The sequence below is a fragment of the Lampetra fluviatilis genome, chromosome 20, assembly GCF_964198595.1.
Source record: "Lampetra fluviatilis chromosome 20, kcLamFluv1.1, whole genome shotgun sequence".
NCBI classification, from domain to species: domain Eukaryota; kingdom Metazoa; phylum Chordata; class Hyperoartia; order Petromyzontiformes; family Petromyzontidae; genus Lampetra; species Lampetra fluviatilis.
In genome coordinates this window covers 8718934-8731456 of record NC_136294.1, presented here as the reverse complement: position 1 = coordinate 8731456, position 12523 = coordinate 8718934, and the positions used below count along the sequence as shown (strand labels likewise).

At 43.6% G+C, this 12523-nt stretch overlaps 1 protein-coding gene across 2 annotated transcripts; it reads right to left on the bottom strand.

Moving 5' to 3' along the window:
• Positions 1-7482: 7482 nt before the first annotated feature.
• Positions 7483-12517, bottom strand: TMEM254 (transmembrane protein 254). 2 transcript variants are annotated; one of them, XM_078865202.1, is made up of 4 exons: positions 12294-12513; positions 9894-9997; positions 9673-9732; positions 7483-8625 (listed from the first exon to the last, which is right to left on the bottom strand). In XM_078865202.1, the coding sequence occupies exons 1-4, from the start codon at positions 12378-12380 to the stop codon at positions 8508-8510; spliced, it is 369 nt and encodes a 122-aa protein (XP_078721328.1). In that variant the 5' UTR covers positions 12381-12513; the 3' UTR covers positions 7483-8507. The 2 variants fall into 2 exon arrangements, with proteins under 2 accessions (XP_078721328.1, XP_078721327.1); XM_078865201.1 differs by lacking the exon at positions 7483-8625 and having other exon boundaries at positions 8632-9732; positions 12294-12517.
• Between the last annotated feature and the right edge of the window lie 6 nt (positions 12518-12523).

Here is a 12523-nt window from a genome sequence, read left to right as displayed (position 1 = left end):
GTCGGGTGGTGGTAAGTTTAACGACACATTTATATTTACGCGATTTAACCCAAAAACCTCTATTATCGAGATGCTGCTCTCTGTGAAGCAGCGTCGGGGCCCTCATGTAGCCTCTTCCCCCCTAGCAAACATGTTTAGTGACCCTTTGCTACAGTTTTTATCTTAATTTTTCCTTCATATCCCATTCTTTGTCTTCTCTCTCACCTTTCCCATTCCTTATTCATTTTCCATACATTATGTCCTTAACCGCCACAACTGACACAGCGCGGAGAGGATTTATCCAGCTGGGAATTGCCAACATGTTGGACATGTCTATGTAGTCTCTTCTCACGTCCATAACATGTTCACAAACATCGAACGGAACAGAATAATGGATGATTTAGCTGGTTTTAGTAAACGTTCTTCTTCCAATTAACCAAAAATTGGAGGATAAATTACATTTAGCCAGGCAGTGGTGGCTATGCACTCCTGTAACCCAGCATTGTGGAGGCGGGGATTGGCGGATCAAACAAAAGTTGTGAAACTCCCTTCCCATGGTTATTGAGGTGCCATACTCTGGCTTGCCAGAAGGTGGTGCACAAAAATGTGGACAAAATCTCCATCTATTCTTTCTGCATGGGAGAGAGTATTTTCTTGTCGGAGTCAAAGTTTTTTTTTCAGGTTGGCTCCTTCACGTAAATAGTAGTTGTTTGGCTGAAAACATCTTAATATATAGAGCACCACCGAGTTTGGGCAATTGTTGAAATGCCGAGTTACCGTGTGGCTGCATTTTCTGCTTGTCTGTAGTTCTCCTGCCTCCGAGTCGTTCTCTCTCTTGGAGAGTGAGCCAATACAGGAACTCTTCTACTTACGAGTTAGGTTCCAGAGGTCTGTTCGTAAGTTGATTTGTTCGTAAGTCCAACTTTACTCCTATCGATCCCAAACATGTTGTGCAGTGTGTACACTAAACACGGTGAATGGCTTTAAAAGTCGAAAATCTCCTTTTGATGTCTATGCAACTTGTTTTTCACGTTCTCCAGATGTAAATACCACCACTGCCATCTATTGTGCAGCAGTAGAACTTACGACTCTCGGTCCGAACAGGCAACTGGACATACGGACAAGTTTGTTCGTATCTCTGAAAGTTCGTAAGTCGAGTGTTCGTAAGTAGAGGTGTTCCTGTACTGTGCAACGCATTACAAGTTGATATATTATTATCCAAACAACAAACCCTTAAAATACCATCATGCTTGGCTTTTGTAAATGAAGAACATGCTTTTGATTCAGTGAAAACCGATGCAGTTATCCAAGTATTATAACTCCGATTAGACTACAGTATTGAGCCAGGATCTCTGAAATGTCAATTAAAGTTTCCACCCTGTTCACACTCTGGATTATCACCAACGCTGAACATCTTCCATGTCATGAGCTGTGTTGCCAGATTACTCTGATTCAGCCTTACCTAGCTCAGCTGTAAAGCTATACGAAGGGCCTAAGACAAATCAAAAATACATTGAAATACTAGGAGAGCTGACAGAAGCCCTGTGCTGTCTTGGTTTATTAAAGCTGTCCCCCATTCCAAGTATGACTTGTAACTGCAACAATGAATATCGACTCCTAAGCTCACGATATATGCATCACATCACAGGAAACAGAATCGACAGTTTGTTGAAAATTTTGTGTGCAATGGGTTCAGATGACCACTGGCGGTCACTTCGTGGCCGCTACCGTAACAGGAAAATGAAAATAACGAAAATAAACATTTCCTTTAACAGAATCACCACCCTAGATCATGAAAATGCAAGCTTTTGAGGAGGTGCGTCATCAACACAATGTCTGATCATCGATGCATCGTCACACCGCCATTGATATCTTATGGGAGCTTTTTTTGCCAGTATCCAAAAATGACAATAAAACACGTCAAATACTAAATAGACACCTTTTGCAAGGCATCAAGTCTGCAAAACATGCAAACAAACATGCTCTGATAATATATGGATTGTCCTGGTGTAGGCCAATCAGTTTCAAGGGCAATGAATATAATTATCAGAGCATGTTTGTTTGCAAGTTTTTCTTCAAGTATGTGTGGTTAATGCAGACTTGATGCCTTTTTAAAGGTGTCTATTTGGTGTTTGAACATCTCAACACCTCCTGTTTTATTGCCAAAAATGGGTAAAACCTATTCTTATTAATCATCGCCTCCATTGATTTTCCCATTCAGTCTACATCATCCTTTACACGGTAGCTAGTGATGAAAACATGGTGTTTCTCGAGTAAAATAAGCTATCTCAAGCTTCCTTTCGACGTTGTACATTCGTTCCTCGACACAAGTGCCGGTGCATATCGAGTAACGCTTCAACGTGTTAACCTTCAGGTCAGGGTTGATATTTAAAATGCTGCGTTGTTGATGGGTACCTCAACTTGAGTAATCGCTACGCAAGAGAGGGCACGAGGAGTATTATTGACGCTCTTAGCATTCAAGAGACCTCTCTTGTGTTTAAGTGGAAGCTCGACTTCTCAACCCTGCCCGATGCATTGTTTCTCAGCTTCCACATCTCTCTTTCTGCTGCAGTTCTTCAGGGTTTAAAAAAAAAACATCATTCGGACATTAATGTTCACGCACAAAAGGGGGGGGGGGGGGGACGACTGCAGTGATATTCAAATATGATCAAACAATGTGTATCTACATCACAAATGCAGAATAACCATCAATCTAGCAAGCTTTGCAATCTTCAAGTATCAGATACCATGTTGTCAATCATAATAATTGGCACCTTCAGTTGTAAATCACAATGAATACCGTCACTACCTAAGGTCAAAATGAATGAATGCTTCGGTGGACCCGAGGTAATTGTGTTTTTTGTGCTCTCTGCAAGGGGCCACTCGATCGCTTCAAGGTCGCCAAGCCTTGTTATATTTTTGAGCAGAGGATGAGGTCATTCAATGCACAGTTCCATTGGTGCTCACAGGTACGCGTTGAAATGGTTATTGAGACGGCTTCTTTGACGAGCAGGCTCAGTGGTTGTGTGCATCGTGTTGAAACGATTTTTACAACCGCAAAGTTGCTGCTGAATAAATAAATTAAACGTGACAGTTGTAGATTTGAGTCTGTGCGGTCTGCTCCGAGTAGTTGATGTTCGCCCTTCATGAGATGAGAATGGTGGCAACGCATTTTCGGCCTTTGTTTCCCCAGGACTCTAAACGCAGTCCTCAGCGTTTTATTTTTGCCTGTGTTGCGCCAGGAGTTGTGGCCAAGAAGTTGATTTGATGGCAAACGAGGTGTTGATTTTTTTCACCGATGGAATGCTTGGAACTCAATATCATCCAGATGAGATCAGCTCCATGAACAGGTTTGTATCCCGCACGTCACAGCCTGCCACAGTCACACACAGGCACACAGCAGCTGGATGACTCATAGCTACACACACCTGTGTAGGGACGCATGCATACACACCCACATACCAAATGACCAATATAGCACTGGGCAAAGACCGCTCCAGATGTATCATTGGACACTATTTATATGCTGATAACACCCATATGTAAATCTCCATTGACTCCATGTACCCATGTTCACTGTCCACTCTCATATCCTGCATAGTTCTATCTGGTCAGACTCCTTTTGGAGGAGCCAGATATTTGAAACTTCCAACTCGGAGAGCCTCAAAGAATAACGGGCAATTGCTAAGGCTGGCCATGTGGGAATTTCTCAAGGATTGTTGGGGAAGAAAGGCTGCCATTCCCCTTTTGAGAGCTGAACTAATACCGCTTGGATATCTGTGCAATAGAGCTGGACTGGTTCTGGCTCCAGTCACCATTAGGTCTGAACAATGCTCGAAATGGGGCAGGCCAACATCAAACACTCGGGCAGTGGCTTTGTTACGAACAAAATCATGGAGGGAACCTGGGAGCATGGCAGTCGGGGGCTGTGGGAGGCAACGAGTCCCAGGCCATTGTGGCCTCACTCTCTCATCAACAGGAGGCAGGACATGAGAGTATGAATGATCACGGTGTTCATATTCAGTGGTGGTGGGGGGCACCAAAGATGAATATTTATGGAAGATCGCAGGTAAGGCGAATTAATTATATGCCTTCTATTACTGGTCCCAAGTGTTGGCTAAGGTGGCCACTCAGTTGCACCTTATTACTTTATTTTAATGCTCAAGTCGGTCACGAGGCTAGCCTCTCGGCGGAGCAACACGTGGAGTGAAAGGCGAGGCAGATGTCACGCAGTGTTACGCAGCCGATTAAACAGATAATCTTGCGTGACTAATTCGGAGTGGGACCTCTGCTGCCAAACCGGAGTTGGCCATTATCACATTGACCACCACCCTCTCCACAACCACCCCATAACTCACGGAGGGTTGAGGGGGTAGAGTTGTTGATGACAGGGTACCCACTACCCAGGGAGGCCGTTTATTTCGGCGGGACTGATGTTAAGGCCCCACCTCTTTGTGGCAAGTTCCACGTTCAGCAGAGTGGACAGCAATTACAGTAGCATGTTTTACTGTCAGTATACATAACATTGTTGACCAGCAGGAAACGAGGCCATTACCACATCGAGGCATCAATCAACTTCCCAATGTATCCATAACAGATGGACATTTCAGTGGTACAGCCATAAAATACTTTCATAAACGATGTCGCCAAAAATTGTTAAATCATGTACGAGCCAGAGGATATATATATCTATTTTTAGACCCTATGGTGCACAAGATTTACAGCCACAGCTTTACCTGGGCCTGTCCACCATCAGGAAGGTCCTTGATGATCACGAGCAGAGGGTCAAACATACGGGATGAAAAACCACCTTTGTGGTATCATAGGCCTTGACCAAATCAACAAAGTAGAGGTGTGAGTCTAGTTGAAATTCTCTACATCTCCACTATCGCACATGGATAGAGAATTTGGCATCTGGCCTCCTACCACCAAGCCCTTCGACGCTTCATGTGTGTCCTCAAAGTTCATCTAGCTTAGCACAAACGCCGTGGCGATTGCCACTTCGTGTAAAAGGGCAATTGTTGCGTATATACACAGTATGTGTGCGCGTGCATTGTTACGTGTGCGCACGTGTATGTTAAAACGGGCAGTCGATTCCTGGCCGTGACTATCAGTGGCAAGTGAGAGCTGAACCGGTTCCCAGCCTCCCCCTTTAGGTCGACTCAAGCGCCCGATGCCTTGTGCAAACAAGCAACTTGCCCAAAGTCCACGAAGGCTCGATCGAGGTGGAGCGGTCATTGTGGCAGTATTATCTTTGCATCTCCGTATACGTGAACACGTGCGCACGTGCACGCGCGCGCGCACCTGTCCGTCTTACCTGCTCTCACGCGTGACCCTGGGAGGAGGCTGGCGCTGCAAGGGCAGGGGTGGGCTGGAGAGCCGGGCCCCGCACCAGAGGACCCAGGTTCAGCACCCGTATCCGCAGGTCGCCCGTGCAATGGTTCGCCATGCGCAGGGTGACGGGCACCTTGGTGCGGATGCGAACCAGGCACTTCACCATGTCGAACGCAAGTGGGGGAGCGAGCCGGTTATTAGGACAGGCTTAGGTGGAGCGGGCAGGCAAGGGGGAGAGAGGGATTGGGAGTTATGGATACGGGGAAAGAGAATAATGAGGAGACAAAGGAGGGATAAATTATTGGAACGTAAAAAAAGGAGAGGAAATAGCAGAGACACGGAAAATGCACACACAGCGTAGAGAGGAGGAAAAGAGTTAGAAATGTCAGCCGGTGAAATTGGTTAAATGGAGAAATAATGGACAGTGATGTGACTGTTCGAGAGCAATATAGGGCAAGTGATAGCAAGAGAGATGGTGAAGTCGAGGGCATCAGCAGGGGATGAGTCAAGTGCCCACGCCTCTCCTCGCAGGCTATATTTAAATCCACAGCCGATTGGTGTTTGAAGATTCTCCACCCGATCTCATAAATCAAGCTTCAAGTGGAAAAACACGAGGTCGTTTCTTTACTTGCATGTCCAAAAAGCAATCTAGGGCAACATCTTCGGCAAGAATATAAATGATCAGGCAGTTCGGAAGACCCACACGGCAAGAGATAATGTTGTAAATGTGGTTAATGTGACTGTAGCAGACTTTGTGGCCTGTCTAAATGCAGCCACAAGACCTCAAACATGATAAATTTAGCAGCTGGTGGAACGCACTCGGATAGATTTACACACACACACGTGGAGCGCGTCTGACTCACAGCAGTTGCCCAAGCCTGAGTTTTCACCTGTTCTGTCAAATCAGCAAGATGCTTGGCTGTCTCTTCCCTAACACTGAGAATGACTGACAGATCACCTGAAATAAGTTGCTGTATTAATCACGACGCCGAAATATTCCCCGTGCATCCAAACACTTCATAAAGTGAAGTGGGAAAAAAAGGTGCACGAGCTCACATGTACACAAACACAATGGCGAATACGACGACCTCCACACAGTGTTGGTGTACGGTGCTTTTTCTGCAATATTTTGCTGTCCTTTCTTGGATTTTCTGTTTGCACATAGTCACTTTAAGATGTTTTCTTGTTCATGTTTTTGTTTTCTGTTTGTTGCGGTTGCACCCGATTGAAGAGCCGAATGGCTCACAGGGCTATACCTAATAAATTAACTTGACATCACATCTATCCCTCTAAGACCGAAACAGGAGGATTTCTCCACAACTCTGGCTGTGGCCTGATGATGCTGGTTGTTGTAATTACTGGCAAAAAGTCGTACTCGAATTGTAAATGTTGTGTGGGTTTACTCTCCAACACACCAGTGTGTGCTGTACAAGTAACGAATGTGCATGTTTTGATTACGTGACAAACCTTACTAATTGGCTGCGTCGGGTTTCACGACGCATTTATATTTACGCGACCTCTATTGTGGATGTCGGTCGCGAAAGCCTACGTGTTAAACGGATCCCCATTTAGCCTTGCACATCTACAGACTTTTGTCAGTGCACTGGTGAATGAGGGTAGCCCCATGCTGTGTGGGTCGAATTTGACTTTACCTCACCATACTGGCAAGAGCAAGTGAGTGTAGGGCAGCATAGATGCGAGAGCAAACAAGTAAAATACAACGGGTTGTACTGCACAACCCTCTGATGGTCACCAATTAACCTCTGCAGCCTATGTCAAGCGTGTTACGTTGTGTGGAACTTGTTTTGCACTGTCCGTAGCCAACTGTGGTCAACGGAGGTGCGGGGGAAAGCATGGTGGTGGCACATCCGAGTTGAGGAATCTTCGGGATCAAGTTTTTTTCTCTCCGCCTGATGACGACCACTTGTGTTGCGATCGAAACGTCGTGAGTTTTTGTTGTTGTTTTCTATCTACGTGACTTTACCGAAAGAACCGAAGAATATTCAGGCTCAAGCATTCTAAACTTCCCAGATCTGACGAGATAAGCTATATTCTGGGTGATTTCACCTTGAACAATGTGGGGGAAACATCACTTTCAAGAACTGCAATCTGATATATGTAAGTCAATGAAAGACAACGTTCATTTGTCATGGTGCACCATTATAATTTCAAACAATTATTATTTTATTTATAAGACAAAGCACACAAAAGCATTGATCCCAATAGAAGATGAGGTTGGAAACTACGAGCTCCACTGGAATGATTCACACCTTTAGCTTCAAGCCAATCACTGCATCAACAAACATCCACAGGTATCACAGAGACAGATTCATCGGTTGTAGCAAACAAGGTCCCTGCAGTTTTAACCCTCCCAATTACATACCAATTGTGCCATTGGTGTCAAATAATTAGATGGGGTCATTTGTATTTCGAACTCTTGCACAACCAGTGTAATATTCCTTCACGTTAGAGCGTGGCCTCTAGGAGATGACATCACATAACTACTTCTAAGGTACCTGGTATTGCAATATTCGTTGCATGGAAACAAAAGTTATTTTTTTAAACCGCAGACCTGGAATAAACCAAATGTTCTTAAAATACTAACTTAATGACGGATATTTTGTGCAATAGTGCCATCAACTTCCTACACTTGTAAACCTGATGTAATCAATGGGTGGCTGCCTCGTTTGGAACCCAGAATCTAAACATTGTTGGTTTAGTACTCTGACACATTATCTATCTAAGCCACCTGGCTACTATTACTGTAATAAAAATCACCATCATTATCAACCAGTCAGGTTTCTGACTAAGAGACTACTACCGTTGTATCACACAAGTTCATGGACGCAGTGCCCTGCTGCCTGTTAACAGCTATTCAAATTTATGGAACACATATACACTTTCAAACTGGGATAAATTCCATCCAGATGCTGCGAGTTGCCTGTTTTCATTAAACTGACTAGTTTCAGTACAGTGCAGTAATACCAAGTATACAGAGAAATTTTTTGTTTCTGAATTCATATGAATCAGTAAACCCATGAATGCATACCTGATGGACTGCTTTTGTGAATGTCTGTTGGTGCTGGCAGTAGGTAGCTAATCACAAGACACTGGAGGTGCATTAGGCCTCGGCTGGATGAGTTTATAATGAGTGATGCCGCCACCAGGACATCACCAGTCATCGACGCACACCATCACCCTCTCTTCGGCTTTGGGGGCTGGTACGCGTTGAGGTACTTCAGAGAAAATATTCCAAACAAGAGTGTCTGAAGGCTCCACTTCAGCCTGGTGGGGGCCGTGAGTCCCTTGTCGCTAGTGTGGGTGTGCGGAGGTGGCAGGGGTTCGGGGTCGTCGGAAGGACAAACAATGTGGCACGTTAGTGAATTTTATAGGAAATGACATAACACGATGTTTAACAAAACTTTGCACCATGGTCCAAATTCGTTACATTTTTAAAACATCCACAAATAATATAATGGGAAAACCACAGCAGCATCGCCCTCTACTGGCAGATTATACTAATTTGCAAGGTGGTGCTGTGTACAACTGGTAGCGCTGAGTGGCACCTCCTCATATGCATAGCCTTCTCCGGGACTGGTTCGCTCCCACATGAAGCCAAGCATCAATTCATAGAATTGGTCAAACATTCCAATGAATTATAATATCTACATCAGTGGTTCTTAACCTTTACTGCAGCCTGCACTCCTTTCATTCTCAATCTTTAAGAATATGTGCCCGTGCTTTATTTGTGTTTTCGATGATTTACCTTTCAAAAAGATCTGGCATGTCTCGCACCCCCAGAAAGGGCATCACGCAACTCCAGGAGGGGGGGGGGGGTGTGCACCCCAGGTAAAGAACCACTGCTCTACATTAATAATGGTAAGTTCAATGAAATGCATATTGCCTGATATAGCATATGAATCATAAACATGGACATTGATGAAGAAAATAGATCAAAAGCTCAGCAGTTTGCAAATAGGCATGAAGAGGTCCATACTGGGAATGAAACCGAGATACACTAAAGTTGAACAAATGGATTAGAGACCATACATACCCAAGTTAGACATCATATTGACTGTTAAGAGGCCTTCATTGAGCAGGATACTGATTCCAGTTAATAATGATGAACAAAAAAAACCCAACAACAGGTGGCACAATGGGTAAATTTAAGTCCCAGTCCAGGGGTTGACTCAGCCCGTCATCCCCCGGACAGCAACAAGAAGTGTACCACTTTGTGGGAATTCAGCAATAATCGTGCCATGGAAAGATAGGCCCACGCCAGGGAAGGGTGAAATTGTGTCATGTGGACAACAGAAAGGGTTACAATAACAGTGGAGTGTGCAGTGGCTCTGGCTGTACCCAGCCAACTTGTAGGTGTACAGGGCCTCGACTCCGTGGATGATCCAGGTCAGATAATACCTGTGGACCAAAAGAAAACAGAAACAGGAGTCTCCTCGTGACAGTCAGAAGTTCCAGATGAATTTCAGCCACGGATAATGGAGCTCTGTCATGCAAAATACTTGTTGTCTGGGTGCGAATTTCCGTGCATATTGTGTGTGTACCATGCACTGTCAACCCACCCAAAGTAGAGTTTGCTGTAATGATTGACAGTCAGGTACTGCAGGAAAGAGCCGAAAAAGCCCAGGCTCTCGTATGGAATCGACTTCGGTGCCAGCACCACTGTCTGCAGTGGGGGAACCAGGGGAAGGGCGATGAGGTGTGGGTGGTGAGGGAAGGAGTCAGGGAAGTATAAGGAGATGAGCGGCACAGAAGAGGGGACACAGAGTTGACTACATGTATACATTTCAATTTAAAGCTTTCGTGACTGCAGGGATTCATCTTCTTGGTTCTTTCATGTATAAAAGCGTAATTCTTGATAAGACGTCAAGTTTTAACTGACCCACAGATGACCTTTTGGTCTCCGAATATAACACTGGGTTTACAGTGCCTCCTCAGTGATAAGGAATGGCAAGATTGTCCTGAACTCTACACACTCACTCCCTCTCATCAGGTGGTAGTATCGTCAGCAGTTCCCCAATGAAAGAAATCCATCAAACAATGGACACAAATACAGATGCTGGACTTGTTTTTTCTTCTCTGCACATACGCAATGCTAGGATGATGTTAAAAAAGATCTTTAAAAAAAATGTGAAACACAAAAATACAGATATTCATCAAACACAGCCATGTTGGTCATATCTTTCAAGGTTAGTTCATCGACCACACTACACCTTTGGACCTTTGCCCGATGATCAGGGCCACTGAGCGCTTGGGTTACGAAAATCTTGTCGTAAGAATAATGACCCAGCGAGAGAAAGGTGCAAGTCGTCAATGAAGTAAAGGTCACCGGGACCTGAAATAAGATGTTCAAATTCACGTAGAAGGGAAATAATAAAAATAAAACATAATAAAATAATTCTCACGACGTTTCGGCCACAACGCAAGCAGTCGTCCTCAGGTGAAGAACAGGTCTGTCGGAAAGACTGAATGACGCTGTCTTTCCGACAGACCTGTTCTTCACCTGAGGACGGCTGCTTGCGTTGTGGCCGAAACGTCGTGAGAATTATTTTATTATTTCCCTTATACGTGACTTTACCGAAAGAACCAAGAAGATGAATCCCTGCAGTCACGAAAGCTTTAAATCGAAATTTAAGATGTTCAAACTCAGACTTTTAATGGGCAAGTGATTACTAAAATATGTTGCGGCCCGAATGAACCACATTATTGTAATGTAATTACAAGAGAATGTATTCTTGTGGCAGAACTCTGGAAGGAAGGCACTTTGGCATGTGCTTGAAACAAAGAGAATCAGGTGCAAACATGAGTGTTGTTTGTGGGTTTGGCTGTCACAAATGAAATTATACAATTTTTAAATTAATTACATTTCCCATTAAACTGTCACATGAGACATAGATGCGTTGATTGTATATGAGAGATTATGAATCTCAATGTGGTCTCGCTTGTTTATTAACATTTAACATACACATCTGGTATAACTAGATTGAAAAGTCATTTATTTAGAACTGCTTTTTTGCATGTTTAGGTTGTAGTTCTTCCCCTGTACCTGTGGTTTTAACACCTGATGACGATTGCTTGTGTTGCAATCCAAACGTCGTGAGAATTTGATTGTTTTATATTTTTATTATTTTATTGTTTCCCTTCTACGTTCAAGTTCATTTATTAGGTATAGCCCTGTGAGCCATTCGGCTCTTGAATCGGGTGCAACCGCAAGAAACAAAAAACATAAAACATGAACAAAAAACATCTTAAAGTGAATATGTGACTTGAGTGCAAACAGAAAATCCAAGAAAAGAAAGAACCAAGAATATGACACATTTATACTTACGCGATCTAACCAACAAAAAACTAAAAACCTCTGTTACAAACCCTCAAAGGGTTGATCGAGCCTGTCCATACTTCTAGATTTGAAGCTTTCGTGACTGCAAGGATTCATACTCGTAGGTTTCTTCGGTAAAGTCACGTAGGTAAAAAATTAAATTAAACTTAATAAAAGTAATAATATAAATAAAATAATATAACAATAAAAAATCATATTATTGTATTTCTATGTCTACTTTTATTAATTTTATTTTTTACCTACGTGACTTTACCGAAGAAACCTAAGAGTATACCTGTCCACACTCTTTGGTATGGATCTCTGCAATCACGAAAACTTTCAAATCCAGATGGACCTTTCGATTTAAAGCTTTCGTGACTGCAGGGATTCATCTTCTTGGTTCTTTCGGTAAAGTCACGTAGAATGGAAATAATAAAATAAGAAAAATAAAACACAATAAAATTATTTTATTATGTTTTATTTTTATTATTTCATTATAAAATAAAAAAAACATAATATAATTATTTTATTATGTTTTATTTTCATTATTTTATTATTTACATTCTACGTGACTTTACCGAAAGAACCAAGAAGACAGATGGACCCTGTCCTCCTGTACCGCTCTGTCCAGCCCGCCACTCACCGTGTACAAGCCGAGCCCCAGGCAGATGGCCGTCACGGCTCCCAGGCCCGTCCTACGGAAATACTGTGGGCCGGGTTGCGGCGCCATGCGGGGTATGGGAGAGACCGTGAGCGAGCAACGCGGCAGCCGATGCAAACAACCCAGAGAGAGTGAGAGGGGGCTCCCTATGGTACTTTGATTAAAAAATCTCGAAGGGTGGGTTTGAGGACCGCGCGCGGCTTCCGTAGCTG